The sequence below is a fragment of the Physeter macrocephalus genome, chromosome 14, assembly GCF_002837175.3.
Source record: "Physeter macrocephalus isolate SW-GA chromosome 14, ASM283717v5, whole genome shotgun sequence".
Classification (NCBI taxonomy): domain Eukaryota; kingdom Metazoa; phylum Chordata; class Mammalia; order Artiodactyla; family Physeteridae; genus Physeter; species Physeter macrocephalus.
The window spans coordinates 80998000-81025792 of record NC_041227.1 but is presented as its reverse complement, the minus strand read 5'-3'; the positions used below and the strand labels follow the sequence as shown (position 1 = coordinate 81025792).

The following is a 27793-nucleotide window of genomic DNA, read 5'->3' as shown; positions in this document are numbered from 1 at the left end:
TGTGGGGAGCTGGGTGTGTGTGGGGAGCTGGGTGTGTGTGGGGAGCTGGGTGTGTGTGTGGGGAGCCGGGGGGTGTGTGGGGGGAGCTGGGAGTGTGTGGGGGGAGCCGGGGGGTGTGTGAGGGGAGCCAGGAGGTAGTGGGGGAGCCGGGGGCATGTGGGGGGAGCCAGGGGCTGGTTAGCTCAGCTCTTGGCTCTGGGTCTCGCTAAGTAGAACCTCTTATGTCTGCAAAACACGTTTCCGTTCACAGAAGCACTTTGACCTTGGGTTCTGGCAGCCCTGAGATGCCAGGGGCGGAGGTGTGGGTGCGCTGCCGCTTCACAGGGGAGTTGGCCGGAGAGGCCAGGTCATGGGCATGGTCCCTGGGCAGCTGGTGGGGAGGAGAGGCCCTTGCTTGGGTTTCCTGACTCTGGTCGTACAAGGACACAGGCTGAGATGTCACCGCCCTCCCCTGCCGCCTGGCCCAGACCGTTTGGGGAGTGCGTCCGACTCGCCCTTGGCTGTAAACGCTGACGTCCAGGGAGGAAGAGCTCGCACACGTTGACCAGATGGCCCTCCGTTGGTTGGAGTGACCATCTGGAGTGGGGAGTGATGCGTACTTTTGGAGGGATGGGCGCCACTTTGTGCCTTCGGAACACGGTGTGCGCCACCCCCAAGCCCCGGGCTCCCGAGGGCCCAGCGCAGCCATGTGCGTCTGTCGTGTCCTCGTGGGCCCTGCTGACACATGACGGGGGCAGCTGGGCTGTAGGAGGCCATGCCGTGTCCTTCGTGTGGAAAGGAGGCAAAGCTCAACATGGGGCATCTTTTCTCCTTCTTTTTCAACCTGGAAAAATCAGAGGAATTACATGGGCATTAAGCCCACAAGTGCTTCAAAACCATCAGACGAGGTTGTGAACTTCATGGCCTTGAGAATTTGCTCAGCAAAATGACTTCATACCAATGGTATTTTGCCTCAAGCAGTGTTTCTGATCTGGCAGCGGACTCCTGGTCGTTAAACTAGCTGGGGTGAGGGGTCGCTGATCTTTACAGACGGCTCCCTGGGAGCCCGACTTGTTTTGCTTAGCAGAAATTCCCTTGTTCCACAGTTCTTGTTTCCTACTTTGTGAGCACTGAGTACTCGGTGGTCGGCCCCTGGGAGCTGTAAACTGTGGGCTTGCGGGCCTAAGAGGGACTCTGAGACTGGGACCCTGAGACCAGAGAGGCTCTGGGATGCCGCGCGGCCCCGTCGCTGCCTGGGGGAGCCAGCCTGCTACCCCCTCCCCGCTCCCCGTGTCCCCCTGTCCTTTGGACTCATCACACTCTCCATCACCTGGGTCTAGACATTTGGGTTGTCGCCAGTTGGGGGCTGTTTTGAGTGTGCTGTGTACAAGGGCCTCTGTTTTCATTTTTCTTGGGTAGATTCCTAGGACTGGAAAGGATCGTATGGAAGTGTGTGTTTACCTTACAAAACTGCTAAGCTGTCCTCTAAGGAGGCTGCGCCACTGTGCGCCCCGCCAGCCGCGTGGAGGGTCCTCCGTGCTCCGCGTGTTTGCCCCCACTTGGTGTTGTCAGCCTCTCTTGGGGGTGTCGTTGTGTCTTACTGTGTGTGTGGTTTTTCAAAACAGCTTTATTGAGGTATAATTGACAGAGAGGAGGCTGTACATATTTATTTATTTTTCAGTTTTATTGAGGTATAGTTGATTTGCGATGTTGTATTAATTTCTGCTGTATAGCAAAGTGATTCAGTTATACATATACATTCTTTTTCATATGCTTTTCCATGCTGGTTTATCCCAGGATATTGAATATAGTTCCCTGTGCTCTACAGTAGGACCTTGTTGTTTATCCATTCTGTATATACTAGTTTGCATCTGCTAATCCCAAACTCCCAATCCATCCCTCCCCCACCTCCCCTCCCCCTTGGCAACTACAAGTCTGTTCTCTGTGTCTGTGAGTCTGTTTCTGTTTTGTAGATAAGTACATTTGTGTCATATTTCAGATTCCATATATAAGGTGTTATCATATGGTATTTGTCCTTCTCTGTCTGACTTACTTTGCTTAGTATGATCATCTCTAGGTCTTCATGTTGCTGCAAGTGGCATTATTTCATTCTTTTTTATGGCTGAGTAGCATTCCACTGTATATATGCACTACATCTTTATCCACTCATCTGTCGATGCATATTTAGGTTGTTTCCGTGTCTTGGCTATTGTGAATGGTGCTGCTGTGAACATAGGGGTGCGTGTATCTTTTTGAATTAGTATTTTTCCAGATATATGCCCAGGACTGGGATTGCTGGATCATAGGGCAACTCTATTTTTAGTTTTTTGAGGAACCTCCATACTGTTTTCCATAGTGGCTGTACCAATTTACATTCCCATCAACAGTGTAGGAGGGTTCCCTGTTCTCCACACCTGCTCCAGCATTTATTGTTTGCGGGCTTTTTAATGATGGGCATTCTGACCGGTATGAGGTGGTACCTCGTTGTGGTTTTGATTTGCGTTTCTCTAATAATAGTGGTGTTGAACATCTTTTCATGTGCCTGTCAGCCTTCTGTGTGTCTTCTTGGAGAGAGGCCCATTTAGGTCTGTTTGCCTGTGTGATGCTTCTCTTGGAGACGCAGCATTTGAAATCTGATACATGATGCCTCAGGGCCCCAGAATTCATGTCCTGGCATTATAGCGTGCACTGGGTACCATCCATCTTTTATTCCTACCAATCTGGTGGGTGAAGAGTAGAATCTGTTTTTAATTTATATTTTCCTGATCCCTAGTGAGATGGACATTTTTCGATTAGTTATTAAGCATTTGTCTTCTATGAATTTCCTCATCACATCTTTCGCCTATTTTTCTGTTGAACTGATCGCCTTTTGTAAAAAAGGACTTTTTGTGTGTCTAATACATGGGCTTTCTCCCCATGTGTCTTTTGTCTCCTGAATTTGATGTTTCCATGGGGCTTTCAGTAGTGTGCAGGCGAGTGTCTGTCCGTTTTGCTTTGTGGTGTCTGTTTTTGTTCTTTTTTGTTCCCTTAAAAAGTCCTCTCTTCCACAGTTGCAAACATTTTATTATATTTTTCTCCACTTTTTGTAGTTTTTTCAGTGAATTGAAATTTGTGTTATGTGAGGCAGGGATCTGACATTTTTTTTCTTAAAGAAAGATTCAGTTGTCCCATATCACTTACTGAATATTCTGTCCTTTTGATAGAACATGTTCTATTCTCCAAATTTTCTAGGGTCTACATTGTGTTCTACTTATCTGTTTTTCTTCTCTTTTTCTTTTCTATAGTGCTTTAAAACAATATTTATGTTTTTATTAGGTGATGCAGGACATGATACAAAATTCAAAACATTCTCCCCCCAAAAAAAAACAAACAAAAAAAACATTCTCCCACTAGGCCAGACTTTTATGTTTCTTCTGTTTCCTCGCACTTTTATGGGTGTTAGTCTCTTTCCAGACATTTTTTTGTGCATAGCCACGTCTGTTGCGTGTGTGTACACAAGTGGTAGCACGTCGTCTGTCCCGTCCTCTTTCTCCCTTTATATGTTATGGGTGATGCTGCTATGAACACATGTTTTTGTGAGACGTGTATTTTTTTTCTTTCTTTCTTTTTTTCTAACATCTTTATTGGAGTATAATTGCTTTACAATGTTGTGTTAGTTTCTGCTGTATGACAAAGTGAATCAGCCCTATGTATACATGTATCCCCTCCCTCTTGCGTCTCCCTCCCACCCCTCTAGGTGGTCACAGAGCACCGAGCTGATCTCCCTGTGCTATGCGGCTGCTTCCCATTAGCTGTCTATTTTACGTTTGGTGTTGTATATATGTCAGCGCTCTCTCTGACTCTCTCACTTCGTCCCAGCTTCCCCTTTCCACCCTGTGTCCTCCTGTCTGTTCTCTACGTGAGACATGTATTTTCATTTTTATATTTCTAGGAGTAGAATTGTTGTGTCGTATTTTGCCCGCCTCTCTGCCAAGCCCTGCTGTCCATGGTTGATTCTGGTTATGGCCCCTCTGATGGGCGTGGGGCGGTGTCCCTGGGCTTTGATTGGCGTTTCCCTTGTGACTGATGTTGGGCATCTTGTAAGCTGCTCATTGGCCGTCGTCTCTCTTTGGAGAAACGTATGTTCAGGCCCGTTGTCCATTTTTGAACTGGGTCCTTTGTCTTTTAATTGCTGATTTGTAAGATCAGAAGTGTCTTAGTTTCTTGTGAATCTCGTCCGTCTATTTATCCAGACTGATCGTGTGGAGGCTTTTTCTAAAGCAGACAGTCACGTGTCCTTTTCAGGGTAGTTCTGTTTTTTAAAGTGCTGGTTGCCAGGATACTCAGTTCATATATTTAAGAATTGAAATGGGGGTTGCTGGTACCCAGAGACGGACACAGCGACACTAACACAGGCGGAGCTCAGGAGGGTCTGGTGACGGAATTAAACATCCAGGATTGTGATGGGAGCTGACGGGCCCGATATCAAACTAGCCACTTTACAGCAACACTTCAGTACATGAACATGTTGTGTGACCGTCCCTCTCTGTCTAGCCGCACGGCATCATACCCACCTGGAGGGAGACCCAGAACTGGCGGGGCGCTCCCTCCCGACCCTGCGCCCAGGCCCGGTTCCCCCACGTTCTGTCTCCCTGGGTTACCTCTTCTGGGTATTCCCTGTACAGGGAGCATACAGTATGGGACCTGTGTCACACATCGTGTCTGAGTTCCCTCACTTAGCGTCAGGTTTTCGAGGTTCATCCATGTGGTCGTGTGTGTCAGTGCTTCACTCCTGAATTTTCATGGCTGGATAACATTCCTTTATGTGAATACGCTGCACTCTGTTTAGTTACTGGCCAGGCTGTGTCCACCTGCGGCTGCTGTGAACAGTGCTTCTGGGAACATTCGTGTGCCCATTGTTGTTTAAACACCTGTTTTCAGTTCCTGGGCTGTAGACCCAGCAGTGAAATTGCTGGACCATATGGTAGTTCTGTACTTAACTCCTAACCACCAGACTTTTCTGCAGCATCTGCCCTGTTTTACATCTCGTTCCACTACCAGCCTCGTGTAAGAATTCCACTTTCTCCACGTCCTCACCAGCACTGTTCTCTGTCTGATTCTCACCATCCTGCTGGGTGTGAAGTGGTGTCTCGTGGTTTTTTTTTTTTTGTAAATTTATTTTATTTGTTTATTTTTGGCTGTATTGGGTCGTCGATGCTGCGCACATGCTTTTCTAGTTGTGGCGAGTGGGGGCTACTCTTCGTTGCGGCGCAGTGGCTTCTCTTGTTGCAGAGCATGGGCTCTAGGCGCGTGGGCTTCAGTAGTTGTGGCTCGCAGGCTCAGTAGTTGTGGCACATGGGCTTAGTTGCTCCGCGGCATGTGGGATCTTCCCAGACCAGGGCTTGAACCCGTGTCCCCTGCATTGGCAGGCGGACTCTCAACCACTGCGCCACCAGGGAAGCCTGATACTTTAGTTCTTAAAAATACGTTTTAATATCTAGTACACTAAGTACTTATTGTTTTTTGGGACAGGGTTCTGGGCCTTTGTCATATTTTCTTTTTGGTTTGAATTTTGCAGTCCACTTTCAGATTTCCTGAGAAATCTTTCATGCTTTATTGAGGTTGTTTTTTATGTCATTCAGGAAAGTTTTATGGTTTTCTCCGGAGATATCTAACTTGTTTCTCAGTGAGTACGTGACCTGGACAGTGTCCCTATAGCACACCTGGTGTAGACTTCGTTTGTCTGTTTTCTGTGTAACATACCATTAAAATGCACCATTGTGGTGAAGGCGGGTCTGTGCAGGCCCGCAGGCCTGTTGTGATCCAGGGTGGAAGATGTCCTGGGGTTCTCGGTACCACCCCCCCCTTCTTCCCATCCGTCCTGACTCAGCCACGGGCTGTGCTCCTCCGCCTTCCGGGCACGTTCTCTCTGCCCCAGTTCCTTTCTGAAATTGATCTTCTTGGCCTGGCCAACCTTCTGATTTTTCTTCTCCCTGTTTTCACACATTCTCCATGTTGACCCTTAACCTAACTTTTCTATAACTGATAAAACTTAGCAGCAGCTCCCTGAGATCAAACTGGGACGCGTGTTCAGCAAATACATGTTAAAAATTGGGATTTTGTGCTGCTAAAAACAGATTTTATTTAATGTTGCATTAATTTATATGTTTTAACATGTAATAGGTTATGGGAGTGTTAATTATTACATCTTTTTTTCAACGAATTCTGATAACCTGCTGAGAGTTTTCTAAAGCAGGTGAATGAGGCGAGGTGGGGAGTGGGGTAGAGGTTAGGGAGCTTCAAGGTGTCCTCCTAGTTTTAGTAATTTGCAATGGCTTTTTCAGCCTATACTTGTAGCCAAAAAATAGCAGGTATGTCAACTTATACTCGTTTATAGATGGAGCTGTGGTTAACTTACCACATCGCTTAATGTTGGGTTTACAAGCACATTGGTTCCTGTTTGGGTGGAAAAATCTCATGCAACATAGAAAATGTGATGGTGAGTGGCTTCTGACCTTGGAAGTAGTTGCTGTTTTTCACCAATTTCCTCTGATTTGCACTAAGTAGCAGACAGTGTGTGGGTGGCTTTGGGAAGCTGAGCCTGGCCACCGGTAGCGCTTAGGTCGGACGTGTCCACGAGGTCGGACGTGTCCGCGAGGTGGTGGCAGGCTTTTCCGTCCCCACACATGCCTGGAGAGCATGGGGTGAGAGTCAAACTACAAACGCGATGGAGAACACCCAACCCCTCCCCTCAATAAAACCCTCTCCCCAAAGAACCGGTTACGGCTTATAATCTCAGACACATCTTTTTGAATCTTTTTTATCTCAAAAGGTGAGCATTTCTCAAGAAACCAGAGACTTCAGCGTGATTCCGCCAGATCATTCACTCTGAAACGTTGACCGCAGCCCAGTGAGACACACGTCTTACACGTGCGCACAGTGACGCAGGGACGACACAGGAGCCCCGGTCCCTTGGCCAGAAGGCGTCGCTGGGGGCTGGGGCCTTGCAGCCGGTCGGGAGGCACGAGGTGGCTCCAGGGGCCCTCCCGGATCAGTCCGGGCTCTCCTGGTCTCCGACGGCAGGAAGCCCTTCCCTGGGCCCGTGGCCTCACCGACCTGCCGCCTCCCCGGGAAGGTCGGGGGCCTCTGGGCTCTTGGCTGCCGTTTGAAGGTTGCCGCGGGCCCCGCCCCACACAGGGCTGATGACAGGAGGACCGCGGCCTCCGGGAGCACTCAGGTGAGACCGCCCGGTGGGCAGGGGGCTGCTGCGGTCCTTCCAGATCTTACCGCACCGCGCGTGCCCTGGAGCGTGGCGCTCCATCGCGGCGTCGGGCGATGTTGGTGCGGACTCTTCTCGCTGTGACAGGAGCCGCGTTCCGAACGCCAGGCTGAGCCCCAGGCCTGCCTGGAGGGTCCTGGATGGGTGGCCGAGGGGCTCAGCGTTCGTGTCGAAGTCCTGGGGCTCTCGCTTTTGTTAAAGAGAATTTATTTTTGAAATAACTGTAGGTTAGGTAGGAAGTTGCAGAAACTATAGGGAGGCCCATGTGCCCTGTGCCCGGTTTGCCCCACTGGTAACGGACTGTGGTGTTGCAGCCAGGAGGGACGTCGATACCGCTCACCGAGCTCGCTCACATGCCATTAGTTGTGCCGGCGCGCGTGCGTTTCTGCGCAGTTTTACCGCAGGTGTCCTGACACAGAGCTGCTGTCACCACTGGCTCCTGGGCCACTGCTCTGCAGCCCTTCACTAAGTGAAGGACACTCGGGTGTTTTCCAGTCTTGGCTTTACCACCAAAGTGCCGTGAACGTCCATGAACGCGTGTTCCTCTCTCCGGGGAAATCGCCCGGGAGCATGACGGCTGGTCGTGTGGTCCGTGCTCGTGTCACTGCCCGGCAGCTACCCGCCTTCGGGGCGGTCGCCCCTGTACATGCCCCCGTCGTGCGAGGGATCCGGCTTCTCTGCATCTCCACTAGTGTTCGGCGTCTCGCTGCTTTAATATTTCAGTCTTGCTGAGTGCGGCACTCACGTTGACGAGGACGGCTGGAGTTGTCCTGGGAACTGGCGGGGGCAGAATTAAACTCTCGTTTCTCTGGAGTTTAGTGATATGTGTGCTGTCGGCCATATCAGTTCTGGATGCTGCTGGGTGGGCTGTACGGGAGAGCCTTCCCAGCCTGCTGGCGGCGCCGTGCTGCTGCATCCGTGTTCGATGTGGCCCTTGTCAGCCCTGCCGTGTGACGTCCTTGTCCCCTTTTCCAGGAGCTCCTCGGGGCTGCGGCCCCAGGGCCCGTGTTCCGTTGGTAGGCTGGCCGTGGGCTTGTGTACCTCTGTCTCTACAATGGGTTTTCGCGGCTCATTTGTTGACTCTGGACCGTCAGAGGAGAGTTGGAAACTGCTCAGCGTCCTGCTGCCCTGGAGACCCGTGGCCCCTGTCCCCTCCCCGCCCCCAGGCCCAGCTGTCCACACGTCGGTTTCTAATGCTTTAATTGCCTCTTCGTCAGCCAGGGCCATGTTTGTGAGCTTTGCTTCCTCGTGGTCAGCAGAAAATAGCTCCGCAAAACGTACTTTTAAAAAAGGAATGTTTATTATTTTTCCTGAGTTATATATACGTGGCCAAATGGGGAAAAAAAAAAAAAAAGAAATAGAAACATACAGAAGAAACCAGATAGCTGAATCCTGCCCCCGCGAGAGAACTCTGTGGTTTATACTTTGGGGTGTGTCCTCAGTGTCCTACAGTGGATACAGTGTCTTTTCCGTGTGGGACGGTGCCCACACCAGATCTGGGTGTCGTAACGTCTTTCACGTTTCCTAGCGTGACAGAGAGAAAAGGGTCCCTCATGGTTGTTGTAATTTCAGTTGCTTTCATTGCGACCGTGAACCGTCACTTGTTTTTCTCTTGTGAGCTGCCTGTGTGTTTTTGCCAGTTCTGTTACAAAGTTCACCTTTTCTGTATAGGTTTGAGAAAACCCTGTGCTGAGAGAGCTCTGTCCTAACGGTTCAGATATTTTTCCAGCCAAGTTATTTTTATGGCTTTTGCCCTAGACAGACAGCCCCTTGGCCACTCCCAGGCTGCAGGGCCCCGCTGCCGGCCGCCAGGTTGGTGCCTGTGCCGGCCCTTTGGTTCCCTGGTCAGTGTAGGAAGGTGGGGGGCTCCCAGGAGGGCCAGCTGCTCCGTTTTCTGTAAGACCTGGAAGACCCCCCCCGCCCCGCCCCCCATCAGAACGTGGCCTGTTCGTCCCCGCTAGCGACCTCTCTCTGCTGCCGGGGTGCACTGTGGCCTGACTCCTCTCCACCGGTCTCTCGCTTGGGCCAGCTGCCCAAAGAGCAGCGTGGGGGGCTGCCTGGAGGTGCTCACGGGGCGCGCGTCTGAGCGAGCAGCTAGGTCTCGGGGCCCCCGTCCCCTGGGTGGCATCTCCTCTGGCCGCTTTTGCACTGTCTTCTCTACGGTAAAGGGCGTCCTGGATCTGACCCCCCCCCCCCCCAGGCCCTTCCCCTGGGACCGCGCCCCTCCTGGCGCTCCTCCCTCCTCGCGCCCTGGCCCGTGCCCCCTCCGCCGCGAGCAGAGCCCAGAGAGCCTGCGTGGGGGCCCCCAGCCTCCGCCGGCCCGCCTGCCTTCCCCTCCGGCCGTGGGCGGCCGGAACAGATGGCCTCTGCTGTCCCCTCCCCCAGCGCAGACCTGGGACGAGGAGGCAGGTCCTCGTTCTGGCTGGGCCAGGTCTCCCGCCGGTGCCCACACGCGCCCTGGAGTCCCGGAGGTCCTGTAACGTCCCCGCGGGCCACTTACCCCGGCGTCTAAGATCATGGGAATGAAAGCCCCTCGTCCCAGTGAGGACTTCGTGCTGCGTGCCCTGCGCCGCTGTACGTGCTTCCTGAATAAAGAGCGTCGAAATCGTAAAGGAAAGTTGAAAAAGGGAAGCTCCCCGCTCCTGCCCCCCAGTCCCGCCCTGAAAGCCCCACTCTTTCCCTCTCTGGTCCCTCTGTGAAGGCGTGTCTGGCACAGGACCTCTTTGTGCAGGCTCAGTTTATAGTGTCATTTCCAACATCATCCTTAATTTATTTTTAAAAAACAAAGTCCCCCACCTTATACGAGCAGAACACACCCACTGTGGAAAACACAGAGACCGTGGAGGAGCACAGAGCGGTGTCGGCACGTTGACTGAGCCTGGGCCTTCCTCCCTGCCTGGCTTTCAGGTCTCCCCACCTCTCTTTAGCCCAGACGGTCTGTGACGTGAGTAACGATTAAACTCTCACTGGTTTGTAGTCCTTTGGCCATTTTGGGGTCGGAACCACACCCTGACCTGGGGTCAGGCAGCCCCATCCTCCTGCCGTGTCCCTTGAAGCCCAGGGTTGCCCCGTCTTGTCCCCGCGGGAAGCCGGCGCCGGGACCACCCCCTTCTGTGAGAGGAGGGCCCTTGCGCGGCGATGGCAGGGCTGCCCGGAGCCTGGTCTCCCGGGGGGTCTGCTGGGGGGTCTGCTGTGTCCTGGTGTTGGGAGGGGGCCGCAGTCACTCCCTGAACTTACGCGTCACTGTGACCCCCTGGCCTGGGGTCCCGTCTCTGCTGAGATCACCTCCACTTCCCGCCGTTCACAGGAAGCCACTTGGTTTATCGTTCTCGGTTAAGTGAGTTGACACCACATTTAGTTCAGGAAGCTTATTTCGTTAGAAGGTTCACTCATGATTATAAGGAATGTTAGTCACTGGTTCATCAGACCACGTACTCGAGAAAGTTCTCCAGTTTTGGTTCTAAAATACCAGAATGGACAGATGAAGCCGAATATTTGTTCAGTCTTTTCAAAAGTATTTTTGCAATGGAATGAAAAGCTTTCCCAGGATGGAGTGTTCACAGCTGGGAAAACAGTTGCTGCTTTGAAGATGGTTTTCCCAGGCACAGCGCTCGTGTCTCCCGCTGTGAGGGCAGAAGTGGCATCTGGTGTAAACGGCGGCCCCTGGGGGGCTTCTGCTGGTGAGGCTGGCTGGTCTGAGCTGGGCCGACCCCGGGAACATACGCTGATGGACGTTTGCCCAGAGGCACACCTGAGCGCGGCTGTGGAGGTGTGGATGTCAGGACACACCTGCGTGTACCGGAGGCCCTGGCCTCTAGGTATGGATCAGCTCTGAGTGTGTGCTCAGAGGTGATGTCTTAAAAGGCAAAGGAGAGTGGCGGTTGAGGTCCTTGCTCACCACCGACGCCAGGTTTGGCCCGACGACGCTGTCTTTGCGTCCTGAGCCTCTGCTGGCCTGACAGAGCCCCGCCCGTTCTTGAGGGCTTAGCACGGTGGCCACCAAAGCCGGGCGCCTCCACGCAGCAGCCTGCCTGGCCTGGAGGTGCGGGACGGCTGGAACCAGGCCCCCCCTGGCATGGGGCGGGGGCTGAAGAGTGTGGCTGAGGGACCTGGGTCTGGGGTGTGTGTAGTGGTACCAGGACCAGGAACGGGGCGGGTGCCGGCACAGGGCTCAGCATGCAGGAAGGGCCAAAAACTGGACACAGGTGGAGGCTTACGGACAGACACGTGTCAGGGCACAGGCCAACTGCCGTGACGCGGAGACCCCAAAATCCAGTGCCTTACGTAGGATGGAAATGTCACAGTGCGGAGGCAAGCGGCCCGGGCTGGGGCGGCTGACCCCTGGGGTCGTCCAGGGACCCGGCTCCTCCGGCCTCGCCGTCCTGCCGCCCCTGGGCTGCTGCCCCGGTGTACGGTCGGTGAGAGCCCACCCCACGTGTGCGGTTAGCGCCGGGCGGGGGCAGACAGTGAGGGTCAGTGGCCTCTTCTTCAGGAGCCGACCAGGAAGCTGCGGGCAGCCTGGGCCTGTGACCTCCAGCTGGGCAGCCAGGAGCCCAGTCAGAACAGGCACCCGTTACTGGAAAGATGGGGGCTCCGGGGAAAGTGCCCGCCTTTGTCTCCAGCCAGGGCTCGCCGCCCCGCTTCCAAGTTCAGAGCAGGGCTGTGGGGTAGGACTTGGTACCGCTTGGCTCAGGTGGACAGAGGCTTACGCAGGGCGCCAGCCGGTCGTGACCTTGGGCACCACGCTTCTCTCTGACACCGTCAAGTGGAGACAGTACGGCCTGATCACACGGGGTCGCCTAGGCTGCCGCGAGGTAACGTGCTAAATAGCTGACACGGTGCCTCGAGGACACGCTTGTATGCGGCAGCTGTGTGTGTTCTGTGGTGATGAGAACGGGAGGCATATGTGTTAACGTATATCCTTTCTGGAGGGTGGAATTAATGTTTGTGTAGGGGGCATAGAAACTGATTTGAGCAAATTTCTACATTTGCTGGGATTTAGCAGTTTTATGAATTAGTCCTCTGTTTGAACTGAGTTCTGGCTGCAGGGTCAGACCCCCCAGGAGCCCCTGGCCCCTCCCCGGCTCTGTGCTGCAGAGGAGTCACAGCCTGTGTCCGTGCCAGGAGTTCCCGCGAGGGAGGGCAGGGGAGGGCAGTTTGTTTTTTAACGTAAGTAATGAACGAAGGTGTGCGTCCTGGACTTCATACCAGGAAGTCAGGCTTGGTCAAGAGTCTCATCAGTAAATGCCTGACGATCCAGCTGAATGCTCGAAACCAACGGACACGCGAAGGGTGCCTTGTGTGACAATGACCTTTGGGGCACGGAGCCTCCAGGTGACCACATCTCGTCTGCTGCCGTGTCACCCTGGTGACTGCTGACGACCCTGGAAGCCGGGGTCTCCTGCTTAGGTGAGCGCAGTGAGCTCTGTCGGTCCGTGGGGGGCAGACGGTGCTTTTCCGCACGAGCTTCTCTTGCTCTTCTTTCACCTGAAAGAAAGCTGCACCCCGAGCCCTCCAGCCAGGCCGGCCGCTGGCCTCGCCCTGAATGTCTGCTGTGCGGTCAGCATGGGGCCCTCCGCAATGGGCTCCGTTCGGGAGAGGTTAATGCAGCACCACGCCTGGGGGACCAAGGGGGGTTTCGAAACGTGCCTCCTGATGGCACGGAGGGTCCCCCAGGGCAGGCTCAGGGACCCCGTCAGCCAAGGTGTGGACAGCGCACGGGGAGTGTGTGCGTGTGTGCACGTCTGCATGAGCGTGTGCTTGCGGGTCTTTGTCATGAGGTCACGTGCGTGTGGCTGTGTCTGTGTGCACGCGTGTGCAGGCACACTGGCGAGTGTGGGCTGGGCTCCGGCCCTGGCAGAGTATGTGTTCCCCGGGCACGGGCGCGTGTTCCGCCCCATCTGGCCGAGCAGGGCTCCCGGCCCTGGAGCCTGGGCTGTGTAGCCGGTGCCAGGGCCCCGCCAACCATCGGGGTCCCCGGGGTGGAGGCGGGTTTTCTGAGCAGCCGGGCTGCTGGCACGCTCGTCCTCTGCTCTCCGGTCGCCCAGGTGCCCCGTGTGTCTGAAGAGGGAGTGGGAATTTGTAACTGGCGGGGAGGTTCCAAGATTCCCGCGCATGTAAACCGCGTTTCCCTGTAGTTTGTAAGAAAGACACTCATCCACGTGCCATTTTCTGTGTGTCTTGCTGCCCCGCGTTCTCCCCTGGCTGGAGCCCTGGGGGCGCCCCGGGGACTTGGGTTAAGTCAGTGTGGTGGGCTGCTCCCCTGCACCCCAGTCCATCTTCCTGCCCTGTCTCTCCTCTATTCTCCTTTCAAGCTTACCCGTCTAGGGGAAATTATTTCCTTCAGACTGTATTTTGAGGCAAAAAAGAATCGCTGTCCTTTTCTCATTGAAGTTTCTAATTCTGGGTCTGGTGTTACCAGCGTTGTATCTAATTTCTAGCCTTTACTTGACCTGACTTTCAGAAACAGGTGCAGGGGGTGTGGGTTAGTGAAGGTGACCGCTTTACCTGGGAAATGGTAGTGACTTTCGGTATTAAATTCTGATCTGAGCCTGGAGTTTTAAACTGAGCAGCTGTGATTTAAGTGGAAGAATTTCATTTATGGCCGCAGACAGGCATACTTTGTATGGTGGATTTCTTTCCTTCCTTTTTTATTGTAAAGTAAGCAAACAGGAGGTACATGCAACTTAAAGGAAACCACAGCTGGGTCGAGAAACAAAACTCAGCGCCTCTTTCATCCCCCTGCTTTTCTTAGACTTGTGTCAATATTTCCTGTGATGCATCCCTAAATGATAGTTTGGTTTTGCTTGTAGTTGAACTTTACATGGTTGGAATTGCATTCTACTTTTGTATTTTGCTGCTTTTTAAAAAAATTTTATTTTATCATTATTTTTTTATACCGCAGGTTCTTATTAGTTGTCTGTTTGATACACATCAGTGTCTACGTGTCACTCCCAACCTCCCAGTCGCCCCGCCACCTCCCCCATCCCCGCTTTCCTGTATTTTGCTTTTTTAAAAAAAAGATAAATTTATTCATTTATTTAGGCCGCGTTGGGTCTTCGTTGAAGTCCGCAGGCTTCTCATTGCGGTGGCTTCTCTTGTTGTGGAGCATGGGCTCTAGGCGCGCGGGCTCAGTAGTTGTGGCACGCAGGCTCAGTAGTTGTGGCGCACTGGCTCAGTAGTTGTGGCTCGCAGGCTCAGTAGTTGTGGCGCGCTGGCTTAGTTGCTCCACGGCATGTGGGATCTTCCCGGACCAGGGATCAAACCCGTGTCCCCTGCGTTGGCAGGCGGATTCTTAACCACCGCGCCCCCAGGGAAGCCCCTGTGTTTTGCTTTTCTGACTAACGTTTATTGTAAGCGTTCTCCATGCTGTTGTTAGAGCTCTAGATTGTTACTTTTTATTGGCGCAGGAACATAGGTCATCCATTAGGTCCTCTGAGTCGTTGGCAGTTATGGGTGACGCCCTCGTCCATGGACATAGCTTCTCTGGGGTGTAGGCCTGGGGTGGGATTGCAAGGTCTTGGGATTTGCAGGTCTTCGTTTCTGCTGTCAAGCCCCATATGTTAGTCACCTCTTGCTGTGTAACAAATTACTGCAAAATTCTGGGGCTTCAAAGAGCCGGGCGTGGGGGTCTGGGTGGGGCCTCTCTGCACCGTCTGGTTCAGCCCTTGGGCTGCAGCCTCACCTGAGGGCTCGGCAGGGACCATCTGCTTCCACACCCCACCCTCACTCCCCATCAGCTCCTTGCCGGCCGTGGACCGAGGGCCTCGCCCCCTGTCAGCCACAGGCTGCCCTCTCGCGCTCCTTGGCACCTGCTCCGTCCACATGAGGAGCCTTCTTCTCTCCCCACGCTGCCCCGCGCTCGCCTTGGCATCTTGGCTCTCGGTGCCGCTGCCACACGCAGACTTTCGGCGTGTGCCACACCTGTAGCCTCGCCCCTCGGCAGCCGCCCGGGTGCCTAACCATGACCTCAGACTTAGCTGCCTGCAATCCAGGTCTCCATCTCCCCGAGCGTTCCATCCACCACCTTCCCCAGAGAAATAACGGCAACATCATTGCTCAGGCAAAAATCCTTCTCTTTATTCCTTATAATTTTATTCTGGTAGAATATGCATAACGTAATAAAATCAACCACTTTAGCCATTTTTCAGTGTCCAGTTCAGGGGCATTAAGTACACTCTCACTGTTGTGCAGCCATCACCACTGTCCGTCTCCGGAACTTTCTCATCTTCCCGAACTGAGACTCTGCCCCCATGAAACACAGACGCCCCCTCCCCTCCCCCAGCCCTGGCCCCCACCCTCTACTTTCTGTCTCTGTGACCTTGACTCCCCCAGAACCTTGCGGGTAGAACCACACAGAGTCTGTCCTTCTGTCTCTCATGTCCCACTTCTCTTCCATGCGCGAGTCTTGTTGAGTCCTGTTGACTTCAGAATGTACCCAGGGTCCAACCGCTCTCACCACGCCAAGTGCTCCCCTCCTGGTCCAAGCCCTCCGCCCCACTCGCCGCAGCGGCCTCTCCCTGCTCTCTGCGTCCCCTCCTTGGACTTGGACGCGTTGGACGCATTCATCCAATTCCCCCTCCCTCACCCCCACCCACAGCCACTGCTTTCGAAAAACTGTTAATGGGCGTTTCTCAGCTAGGCCTGTGGTGGCTTCACACTCCATCACTCGTGTCCCCTATTTAAAGCTTTCTTCCGGAAATTGGTCTGGGAGACCCCGGCCTTTCCGATTTTCCATGTCTTTAAGGGGCTGACTTTTACACATGTTGCCCAGTGCAGAGGTTACCACTGTTGTCAGGGCGGGGTGACGGGACTTCTGGGGGACCTCACTGGATTTTCTCAGCGGGACGTGCCCTGCAAGCCACTCTTCACGCCCAGGGAAGGTACGGCAGCCGCCCTGGGGAGAGTTCTGCACTGTGGCCTCAGGGACAAGAACCGCTGCTGTTGACTCTGCGAAGGGTGAAACTAGCGACCTGAAACCGTGGCTGCTGTGATTTTCTTCATTTCTGGGCGGTTTACATTGTTGAGTCGGCAAAGAAAACCGTCCCGTCTGCTGAAGACTGAATGTTCTGAGCAGGGGGTGGGGCCCACCTCCTGTCTGGTTGGCTCTGGGAGTTTGTTGTGACCTCCCTGGAAGAGCCCGAGTCTCCTGGGGGCGGGGGACCCACATGTGTCCAGGGGGGCGGCCCAGCATGGGACCGAGGCTCGCTCCATGTAGAGGCCCAGCCCGTGCAGGGGGCCTGAGTCGTGCAGAGCCCTGTCCAGACCGGGGTATGGCCCACCCTCTCCTGGAGCTCGGGCGGCAGGAGGTGGATGAGTGCAGTAGTGGGGTCCAGGCAGACGGAGGAGTGGGGGAACGGGCTCTGCGTGAAGGGTCTGTTCCCTCTTCAGAGACCTCGTGTCCCATGCCCACCGTCCTCGGGACCAGCCCCCTGGACAGACGGGGACGGCGCCCTTTCTAATAACTGGACTCTCCAGGACTCCCTACGGCTGATTTCTTGTGATAAGTTTTAGATCGATTCCACCCACTTATAAAGGCTTAGAATTACAGTCAGGTTTTCGTCCACTTTTGTTCTCTGTTCCTTTGGCCTTTAAAACCCTTGTTCCGGATGAGATCCCCACCCACTGGACAATGGCAAAAATCAGATGAACTCAGAGCAGCTGACCTTTTCTGACGACACTGAACTGGGCGTTGAAGGCAAAGGCTCCAGCAGGTGCCCGTGGGGCGCGTGGATCGTCCTGGGACGGGAGAGCCTTTTCTGGGCTCTCCAGGCCTCGTGGTGCTGTGTCGGCCTCAGCGCCTGGTTTTGAGGAGCCTGGGCGGGTCCTGCTCTGATGGCCGGCGCCCCCGCTTCCTCGGGATGCCTGTCTTGCGGACCCACAGCCATTCCCTGAGGGCCTGCTGGTTGATGCAGGCTGCATCGGGCCTTCTGGGGCCTGCAGGATGTGCCAGCGGGCAAGGTGGGCTCAGAGGCTCAGACCCCTTTGACCAGGAGGCTGGTGGGCACTCAGTGGGGAGCGGGGTTGGCGCAGGTGACTCTGCCCTCCTCCTCCCCGCTTCCACTGTCCCTGGAGTCCCCCCAGCTGCGAGGCTAAGTGCCAGCATCATCTTCAGACAGGCCTCGGTGACGGCCCAGAAGGGTGCTGGGCAGGCAGGTCTCCGTGATAACCATTGACGCAGGAGATGTTCAGACAGACGCCTCACCTGGCCGGAGAGGAGGCACTTCTGTGCGGCTGCCGTGCCCCGGCTCAGGAGGCGCTCTGTCACAGATAGGAAGTCGCTGGGGAGGAAGTGGCACAGGAGTCGCTGGACATGCCTGTTTCCCGGGGCTCTGAGCAGGCTGTCCGGTGCCAGCGCCCTGGTGAGACGGCGGTCGGTCCGCGCCCCTCTGCCCTCGCACCTTCCTCCGTGCTGCAGAGAGCTGGGGGGTGCCTGGGGAGGCGGTGGGTGAGGGATGCCCCCCTGCCCGCCCCACAGGTCCCTGGGCGCCCCATAGAGACTCGTCACAGGGACAAAACCGGCCTTCGTGGCTTTATGAAGCGCCGGAGCATGACCTAGTAAATTCAGCTATAGTTTTTACTGAAGTCTTTTTCTCTTTATTTTTGATTTAAAAACAATCAAAAGACGCCCCAGATGATTAGATTCCCACTGTGGAAAAGAAAAGAAAATGTGAATTCCTAGGCAGTAAGGCAGCAGAGAGAACTTTATTGAAGACACTTGCAGTACACGTTAGCGGAAGCTTCTTGGACTCCACACGGCTTAACCCTTAACATACTCAGGCAGTGCAGGCTGTCTCCCCTTTGTGGGCAGCAACGGACGGTGGCATCGAGTCGTGTTGCGGGGCTGGACGTCCAGCAAGGCAGGCAGCTGTGGGAGAGGACCCAGTGCTGCACCCGGTTCTTTCCAGGAGCAGCTTCACTGAGATGCAGCTTACCCACTGTCCCTGCACCCTTTTCACTTGTGTGCGACAGGGATTCTCAGGGGCTCACAGAGCGGTATGGCCGTCGTGGGTCGCTAACAAGAGATGCTTGCTTCACCCTGTCCCCGCTGGCAGCCCCTCCCCACCCGTCCCCCAGCGCCGGGCACCCACTTCCTGCTTCCTGTCTGTGGATTTGCCAGCTCTGGCGTTTCACGTGAGCGGACTCACCCAGTGCGGCCCTTTCCTGACTGGTTCTCACGGAGCACTGTGTGTCCAGGGCTCCCCCGTGTTGCAGCCGGTGTCAGCGCTTCACGCCCTCCCGGGGCCAAGGAGCCGTGTGGACGGACCAAGTTGTATCCACCTGTCGATGAACACCTGGGTTGTTTCCACCGCCAGCTGCTGTGGCGGGAGCTGCCGTGGACACTCGTGCACAAGTACTGGTTGGAGCACCTGTTCCGAGCCCTTGGAGTGCGCGCCCCAGCGTGGGATTGACGCCGCACACGCTTAGCGTGAGGGCATCGCCTCACGTCCCCGCAGTGGCGGCGCGGCCCTCGGTCTCGGGGAGGCGAGCGTCCATGTGATACTTCAGGCTACTGGGGGGTCCGCTTCCACCAGCTGACCCCCCGCTTGTAGCATTTTTTCTTCCTGGGACCGTCCTCCCCAGGAGCACATTCTGGTTTAGCTGCTCGTCTCCTGACAGTCCCTTAATTTGGAGCAGCCCTCCGCCTCCTTTGTCTCTCGTGACGTGGTGTTGTGGGTGGAGGCTGCCCCCTGTCCCTGTTTTGGACCTGGTGGTGCTCCACCCCCACTAGATTCTGGCTGCGATCCCGGATTCGGACGTGGGGATGCACCGCCTGCCCTGGGGTCCGCGTCTGGACTCCCGTCGGGTGGGCTCCTTGGAAGCCCCGAGTTGAGGGCCGTCCCGTCTCTGTGCTGTTGGTCACCGTTCCCCGCGGTGAAGCGGTCGGGCGTCCTGCTCCTGGTCCAGCGAGTGCCCCTGCTTTAGCCACGTCAGGGGTCTCGCCTGTCCCAGGCTGCGCGACGGTCGTGGGTGACGAGCCCTCCAGGACCCTCCGCCGGACCAGTCAGCCGGCCTCTGCTCTGAGCAGGTCCTTCCGTCTAGTCACTCACTCCTCCCTTCAGTCCTTCCTTCCTTCCTGTGGGTTCTTGTATTTACCCCCTCGCTCAGTTTATTTAGGTGACATTTGTATGTTTGTTATCGGACGGACTCGTGGATTCTCATTTTTCATTAGTTGATGGTTACTTATCCGTCTAATGATCTCGATGCTCAAACTGCCCAGGTCGTCCGGTGGGAGCCCTTGAGCTGGGCCCCTGTGTCCTGGTGATGTGACCCCGTCATTGTCCCGACGCTTCCCGCCTCCTGGCGGCACACCCCGTCCAGGACCCCGAGGCGCCTGGAGGCCCAGGCCCGGGCACGGAGGGCTGGGGAAGGTACGGGCGCCCGTGGCGGCGTGTCCACACACACCCCATCCGCGTCCGAGGTGCTCTCGCCCAGCAGGCACACGCACACCACACGCCCCCGTGCACGTTCCTGCCACAGACGCTGGGGCTGGAGCCCGAACTCCAGTTCCCGCCCGCTCCCACGGGCTCGCCGCCCGCCCTGCCCCTCCCGTCTCCGCGTCCGTCAGGGCAGCGCCCTCGCTAATGTGCTCGGCCATGGTGGTTTAGGGTCGTCTCAGAGGTGCCCCCACCCCCCGGCCAAGAGGGAGGTTAGGGCCCAGCCTTCCCTCCGACGGGGTGGGTGCACAGCCCTCCCGCCAGGGCCCTCCCAGGCTCGGGGGAGTGAGGTATTAAGCACAGAGGACGTTAGGAGGTCGCGTTCGGTGCTGAACACCGTGCCTTCCACGCTGGCTGCTGTCCACTTCGGTGCTCTTGGCGGGGCTCGGAGAGTGTTACTGCCCAGGAGAGCGGGGTTACCAGGGAACAGCAAAGCCATCGGACGCCTTGACTTTATCTTGTGCTGCCCCAGCGAAAATCATGAAACCAGCCTCCGCTCTCAGATCAACGCTCCGAGAAGGACGTGTGTGTGCCGGCGGGCGGCTGTGCGTGCTCGGAGCCCGCTGGGGGCGCTGACTGTGGCTCTGCCCCCGGAGCCAGGGCTCTAGGGTCTCGGGTGAGAAGGGACTCCGGGAACACCTGGTCCAGCCTCTGGTTCAGCAGGAACCCCTTTTGGTTAAGTCGGGGCCTCTGCCTCGTACCTGCCTTCCATCGATCCTGCAGCCTGTCTTCCCCCCAACGGGCCCTCGGTGCCGTTGTGCCGCTGGTTTTGCAGATCAGGAAATGGGCTTCCAGAGCTGAGCGGCAGGTGCTGTGCGGGGGCCTGTTTGACTTGTGTCTCTGCCCACAGAGGTCTCGAGGCCTTGGTGCTTGCTGGTGTGTGTGTCAGGTGTGAGGAGGACAGGTTTGCTCTGTGATCTCAGATGAAACCAGGGACCGCAGGATGGAAGCTGCCTCTGATTCGCCAGCGGGGGGTGGGGGTGGGGGGTGGGGGGTGGGGGGGTTCTGTGAACACCCAGCCAGCCCATGGAGTGAGGGCTGCCCGGTCCCTGATCAACACTCTGGGGCCTCGGTCGGACGCAGTTCCCACCCAGACAGTCCTGATGTCAGGCACCTCTGGGGAAGGACGGGGACTGTGGCCTCGGGTGGCTTTGCATGGCTTCCACGTGGTTTGCTCCTACCTGCGGGAGACCAGGGGAAGCCGAGCACACAGGGAGGGGGCCGGGTTCCCGGCTGTGTCGTTACTGCTTAAGGCTTCCAGCGGTCAAGTCAGACTCCTGGGGCCGCGCGTGCACCTCCTGGGTTTGCTGGAGGGTCAGGGACAGGCCCCGTTCGCTCACACGCTGTCTGTCCCTGTCCCGGCCATCACGCCCCGTCCCGCCCCCCCCAGCAGGGACCAGAGCAAGCGTGCACTTGATGGAGCCCTCAGTGCCGGGGCTCCTGCGATGGGAACCTGCAGGGGTCAGGGAACTTCATAACACCGCTCACCTTGTAAGATGCGAGTCTGTGTGCAAAGCGAGGCTCCGGTGGGGCTTGAGCCACTGGAGACGACGCTTGTTGAGCGCAGATATTTCCTCGGGACAGATACTCTCTGTCGGGGGTTTGCACTCATCGAGAAACGTTAAAACTAAAAACGGCTCACTTCCTGTCACTTAAACATTGTTCACCGTCCTCCCGGCGAGGCCAGCCGCGTCCCGTCTTGGTTGTGCTTCTGGGGAGGAGGGGGCCCTGGGCAGGGCGGGTGGGCCCAGCCCTGCAGAGCCCCTAGAAGAGCGAGGCTGTGTGGCGCGTCTGCAGTAGAGATTATCCTGGCGCCCAGAGAGCGTGTGGCACCCGTGTCAGGCAGGTGGCACCCGTGCAGGTGCCAGGAGCGTCCGGGGCTTGGGCCGGAGTCCCCGGAGTCCTCCGGGCAGTGAGGGCGCCTCCAGACGCTGGGGAGCAGGAAGGGGTGGTCCTGCTGCTGAGGGTCTGAGTGCCCCCCCCCCGGCCCCTTAGGGCACTGCTCAGGCGGAGGACTCGGAGGAATCGGCATGGCTGTGCTTTATTGACAAAGACTGGACATTCCCAGACTCATTAGGTTTTCTTTTTTACGTTTTGACGAGAGGGGTCTGCGTTGTCATCGTGTTGTTACCGCTGCATTCACCCCACCCTTCAGGAGGTGCACCGGGAGGTGCAGGGCGCCCGGCGTCCTCCTGCTTAGCCGTGGCGCCTGGTGCACACGCACGCACGCACGCACGCACGCAGGCGCGGAAAGCGTTCCGCCACCTCCAGTTCACGCCAGCTGCGTGAGTTCTGTGGCGCGTCTGCTTTGAACGAGGGTACTTCACCCCAGTGTCCTCCTCCTTTTCGCTCTCGTTGGTGGGTGTTCTGCCGCGGGATCCGGCGTGTGCGGGGGTCCGCGCCCGGCGCTCCTGACCCAGATGGATGGACAGCTCTGCGTGTGAGTGGCCGGCGGGAGGGTGCCTTAGGGCTGCGCGGGGCACAGTGTCCGGCCCTTCCCGCCCCCACTACACGGCACTGCTGAACTTCACCTCGGCCTGCTCGCTGCTGTCCGGGACCACCGCCTTCAGGGCCGCGTGGCAGAAGCGGTTCAGGGCAGACAGGCCGGTCTTCTGCTCCAGGTAGAGCCGCAGCTTGTCTCGGAAGGTCTCCCCGAGGAAGCTGTAGACCAGGGGGTTGAGGCAGCTGTTGGAGAAGGCGGCCAGGTTGACCACGTGGCCGGCCAGCGGGTGCGCGTGGCGGGGGGACCGCTGGCAGGGCCCGGCCCCGGGCGGCGCCCGCTGCAGCAGGTGCACGCTGATGAAGACGTTCTCGGGCAGCCAGCACACGAAGAAGACCAGGACCACGGCCAGGATCATGCGCAGCGCCTTCTGCCGCCGCGGGCGGAGGCCACGGGGCCGGTGCGCCGTCACCAGGACCCTGGCGATGAGCGAGTAGCAGAGGCCGATGGTGGCGAAGGGGACCACGAAGCCCAGCGTGACCTCCAGCCACTGCACCTCCCTGACGTCCGCGAAGCAGAAGCAGACGTCCTCGCTGTGCTGCAGGTGCACGGCGGTGAAGGGCACCAGCGTGGCGGACACGGAGGCCATCCAGATGAGGCCGCAGCTCAGCCGCGCGCGGGGCTTGGTGCGGAACGGGCCGCAGCGCACGGCCTTGGCCAGGGCCAGGTAGCGGTCGAAGCTCATCCAGGTGAGGAAGAAGACGCTGCTGTACATGTTGACCTGCAGGAAGAGCGACATGAAGGTGCAGAGCGCGGTGATGTCGTAGTACTGCTTGTCCAGGTTGAACACCTCGATCAGCGAGTCCGCCACCAGGACGAGGTCCGCGGCCGCCAGGTTGATGAAGTACAGGTCGGGGATGGTCATCCTCTCCCGGAAGCGGATGTTCACCACCAGGATCAGGAGGTTGCCCACGAAGCCGATGGGGAAGAGGAAGACGGTGTAGAGGCAGGACAGGAAGAGCCCGATGGCGTACTGCTGCTGCTCCGAGAGCGCGGCCGAGCTGTTGGCCAGCGGGCCGGGCAGGCCGAGGCCGGTGGGGGAGCCGTTGTAGGCGCCCGGCCGCGTCTCCATGCTGGGGCCGGGCGCCCGGAGGGACGGCCGGGCTCTCAGGATTTGCCGCAAGGCTCCCAGAGACCGTTTTTTAACAGGAAATGCATCTTGAGAAGGAAAGGTGATGCTCTTGGAAGTGAGCCAGGCATCTGTAAAAGCGGAGCAGGTCCCGGGGCGCCTGTGCAACCGGAGGTGGAGGTCGGCGCCTGCGCTCTGGCCTGTGCTTCTGCCTGGCCTCTGGGTCTGCGGCCGTGTCCACGCCACGCCTGAGCCCCTCGCTCCCGGGCACCTGGGGAAGCAAGAGCATAGGAGTCAAGCTCAGCGGCTCCGGGGCTTGCTGATGATGCGGGACGGGGGCAGCACACGAGCGCGCGGGGCAGGCCTGGACGTGTCCCCTCCGCTTGGAGGGCCGGCCGGCCCCGTGCTGGAGCAGGAGAGTCGACCGCGGAACATGCCCCGCGTCCTCTCGCGAGGGCGCCCCGGGGCCACTGGGTCTGAGCGGAGCTGACGGTGCCGCGTGCTCAGGCCCGCCGGACGCAGCTTAGGAGGGGGCACGGCTGGATGTTCAGCCTCCTCGGGCGTGGAAGCCTTGGGAGGGTTGTGGTCAGGAGACGAAATCGTTTTATTTCGGCAGCTGCTGAAAGAGAAGTGAGACGGGAAGGGGAAAAGCGGCCTTTTCTGGAGGGGAGCGGGCCCAGCACGCTTGGTGAGACGTGGAGCGGAGCCTTCTTCTCGCAATAACACAGATCAAAGAAGTCTAGCATTTTTGGCTGTAGCCCCAAGCTTGGGTGCCGGACACAGAACTGTTTTCAGAGCATGGAATGAGAGAACGTGAGAAGTAGAGGTGGTCATTGTCTTAGGAGATAAGATTTGAATTTCGTTCACTGTTGTGACAAATTATTGTAAAACCAAATGTATTTCTCTACTGCTGTTGGCAACCTAGAAACGCTGTGACTTGGAGGCTGGGGAGAGCAACTCCCCCAGACCTCTGCTTCTGACTGCCTCGCCCTGGTGGCCGCTCACGCGCTCGGCCTGACACAGGCTCTGCTCGGCGCGCTCCCCAGAGGCTCTGCGGCGTTGACCGGGGCACCCTGGGCAGGGTCTGCGGTCTCGGGCATCACGGCTGGGGAGGGGCAAGGTGGCCCCAGCTTTGTGGGGCAGCCCCGTCGGCAGGACCGGGGCGGAGGAGCCTTCGTGACCACCTTGGAGAGTTTCTGCCTCTCCTGGGAGGGGGCCAGGGGTCGTTTTCAAAGTTGCCGGAGCAGCAGGTGCTCGCTGACCTATTGCTTGAAAATAGAGTTGCTAAAAAAAAAAAGGAGGAAAGAGATGAGTCGGGACCTTGGTGTCGGTTGTTTTAAAAGGGTTCAATAACCTCTGCTTCACTGGGGTGGATAAACTGGATTTTACTAGTTTTGTTGTGTTCTTTATTCATCTTTGGTAGGTAATCCCAATTTGAACCACATAAATGCCGTTGTTCTCAGATTCCATCTGTAATGCATAAAGCCTCTGTTTTTACGTTTCTCTGTAAAAACCACTTGGACTATTTGTTTTGCTCTTTAAACGTGGGAATTTTGGAAAATTCTGGACTGATTCTCAGGAAACTCCAAGGCGAGCAGAGCCCTTGAGACACACCTGCCCTCCCCTGTGCTCGTGAGGCATTGGCCGTCACTTCTTTCCCAGGTAAATGGGTCTTTGATCCTTGACCAGTGCTGCTGTTTTCATGGTGGTTTGATGAAAAGACAAGCATGAATCATACTGCTGAGACACTTTCCTCATGAAAGCTGGCCACGAATTTACAAATAGAAAGGGGACTATAAAACAGTCAGGTATCGTTTTGTTTCAGATTGCCACTGCTTGTCCAGATCTAGAAAAATGAACCACGTTTTTGTCAGATCTACGAGGTGAGTGTCTTTTATATATTAAATTAATCTCGGGTTGGCAGGCGTCCTCATCGAGGGAGTAAGTGAAGCGCCGCCGTCAGAGCCCTGGCCATCTTCTTGGAGTGAGAAAGATGCATGTTTGAACAAAACAGGACGGAAAGCAGCTAGCGTTGTTTTCAGCCAGCGTCGTGAAAGACCCTTCCTGCTGAGCCGCCCTCACTGAAGGTGCCCGGTCTGTGCACATCTGCTCTGGCTGTGCGCCGTCTTGTGCTGCACCCAGCTGGGACTTCCAGCCCCGTCTGCCCGGCCCGTCTCCGTCCCGGTGCCGACCCGAACACAGACCCAGAGCCTGGGTCACGCTTACCTGCGCGGCCGCCGCTGGCCACCCGCGTGTGTCCTCTGAGCAGACCCGTCCCCCGTCCCTGGGAGGGCAGCTCAGCCAGCCTCCGGGATGCACTCACGGCTGGGGGGCGGCAGCGATCCTGGACTTGGGGGTGGAATCGGGACCTTCGCGGGACGCTGGAGAGGAGCGTGGAGGCCCCGGAGCCCAGCCCAGCCTGTTGTCCTCGTCCTCGGTGGGCAGCCCCTGGCGGCCGCAGGCAGGCTTTATAGGCCGGTGGCTGGCGGGGCGGGCACCTCCCACAGGTCCGGATGTAACCCCTTTTTTGCTGGGCCTTTTTCTCCCCCTCTGGCACTGAGCTAGTCCCACCAAAGCGTCTTCAGGGAAGTTTCCAGTTGAACAGCTTTTTTTCACCCACCGATACAAACAAACCTCTTTTTAAGTTTGAAGGGATTGTAAATGGGTCTTATCTTTTAGATAAAAATCTGTCATCCTTTGTTGAAGCTTACATATTCTTGCTTGTTTTAGCAATGGACTGCCTTTGAAACGAAAACTAGATTTCCTAAGTTTGGAAGGGAGCATGTGAATTATACATAGAGAATTTCACCTAGGAGTTTCCCAAGACTCCTGTAGAAAGAAATGTAAACCCAACAAGTAGCAGGTACTTTCGGCAGGTGAGCTCAGAGTCAGGTAGACGCGTAGCCTCCGCTCCCCCTCCCTTTGCTCCGAAGCCCCTGGAGGTGCCTGTCCTGCAGGTGTTGCCTAAGGCCCCTCTTCCCGCCACGGCCCCCGCCCTCCCGCTGTGTGCCTGCCCTGGTGCCGGCGGGACCAGCCCGACCCGACTTCCAGTGCCGACTGACCGTGCGCCCCACCCGCCGGCGGACGGATGTCACCATCGGCCTGGAGAGGCTGGCAAAGCCGCCCCAAGTGTCTCCGGACACGCTCAGCTCGGGGCTGAGAGCTCTGCAGGCCCTCCGTGCCCTGGCCGCCGGCGAGAGTTGTGTGGTTTTCATCAGCACTGCACTTTAATCCATCTCCTACCTTCCTCTTGGGTGTCCCTTTTTTCACCTCTTTGGTGTTTGAAGCTGTGAGACTGAACTCCGAGTGGATGAACGAAAGCGCACGGCTGCAGTGTGAGCCCCCGCCTGGTGGGACGGGAGTGTGGGGCGAGGGCGGGGTCCCTGAGCCCCACGACCAGCGTGCGGCCGGCCGTCTGCTCTGTCCCAGCTGAGCGCACGTGAGCTGGAAGGGGTTTTTTGAGCGACGCTGACTTAACGTCCTTTCAGACGCGTGCTTTGGGAAACGTACAACGTTTCCACAGAAGACAGTGTTGAATTTTTTATGGAAAAATACTAATGTTCAGGGTTCTTTCCAGCTGTGCTTCTAATAGGTTCGCTTTTTAAAGAATGGCGCGATCACATAAATGGGGCTGCTTTGATTTTAGACCAGTTTCTGGCCAGCTGCACACGCAGGATGGCTTCTGAAGCACTAGAGATGCTGGAGACGCCATTTCGAGAGCAATGAGTCATGAGAAAGTACAGTCTCCCCTCGAGTTAAATAAACGGCTAAAACACAACTTCAGGCCCTGAAATAGCCGAGGCACATCACTGAAGCACAGCCGCTCCCTCCTGGCGGGAACCACGGCCCGCAGCCGCGCCTCTCGTCCGTGTGTCCCCGAGCTCACCTGGGGCCGATGGTCCCGGGCCAAGTTGGGGCTGCTAGGCCGCGGGCCCCCTTTTCTCACGGCCCCGGGTAGGTAAGTAATTGTCAGCCCTCCTGCAGCTGGTCAGCGTGAGGGCCAGGCCACGGTGTTGGGGGGCGTCAGGCCACTGAACCCCGGTTGATGTTCGCACGGGCAGGGCCCGAGAGGCCTCGCAGACGTTTTCGTGAGGCGTGAAGCCTGTCTGTACACTTAACATTCAGCCTTGGAAGAGCGCTGACTCCGCACTGGGCAGCGTTGCGCCCACCGTCTCGGAACCCTCCGTGAGCTCCGCGTCCGGTGAGGCGGTAGCCCCGGGTACCGATGGGAGAAGCGAGCTCAGGAGGAATGTCACCGGGGCCTCGGAGCTGGGGCTCGGCCCGTCTGAGGGCCTCCGAGCCCGAGGTCGCCTCTCCTCGCCGGGAGCTTCCCACGGTGACCGTCGGCCCGGAGCGTGCTGTCTCGGTGCCGAGCTGCAGTTCTTGGGATCTGTCTGCCCGTCCCCGAACTGGGTCAGTGGAGGGAGCCTGATCCGGCCGGCAGCTGGGTGGCGCCCCCCGCCGCCCCCAGCCCGCCTCACGCAGCTCTGCTCCGTGGGGGGGGGGGCGGGGCGGGCCGGGCCGGAGCCGCGTCTGCCGCTCCCCCGCTG

At 57.1% G+C, this 27793-nt stretch overlaps 2 protein-coding genes across 5 annotated transcripts in view; one reads left to right on the top strand and one right to left on the bottom strand.

Annotated features, from left to right (window-relative positions):
- The window catches only part of CHLSN (cholesin), a 94272-nt gene that overhangs the window by 11824 nt on the left and 54655 nt on the right, over positions 1 to 27793 (top strand). The window lies entirely within an intron of this gene.
- Positions 9795 to 27788, bottom strand: GPER1 (G protein-coupled estrogen receptor 1). Of its 4 annotated transcripts, none has more exons than XM_028498598.2 (3): positions 26487 to 27788; positions 21163 to 23514; positions 9795 to 9822 (listed from the first exon to the last, which is right to left on the bottom strand). In XM_028498598.2, exon 2 carries the CDS (start codon positions 23244 to 23246, stop codon positions 22182 to 22184), a length of 1065 nt encoding a protein of 354 aa, XP_028354399.1. In that variant the 5' UTR covers positions 23247 to 23514; positions 26487 to 27788; the 3' UTR covers positions 9795 to 9822; positions 21163 to 22181. The 4 variants fall into 4 exon arrangements, with proteins under 4 accessions (XP_028354399.1, XP_007114924.1, XP_054945921.1 ...); XM_007114862.3 differs by lacking the exon at positions 9795 to 9822 and adding an exon at positions 14727 to 18104; XM_055089946.1 differs by lacking the exons at positions 9795 to 9822; positions 26487 to 27788 and adding exons at positions 14727 to 18104; positions 25470 to 25994.

Coding starts and splice junctions, on each gene's coding strand:
- GPER1 (XM_028498598.2), bottom strand. CDS start 23,246: ATGGAGACGCGGCCGGGCGCCTACAACGGCTCCCCCACCGGCCTCGGC.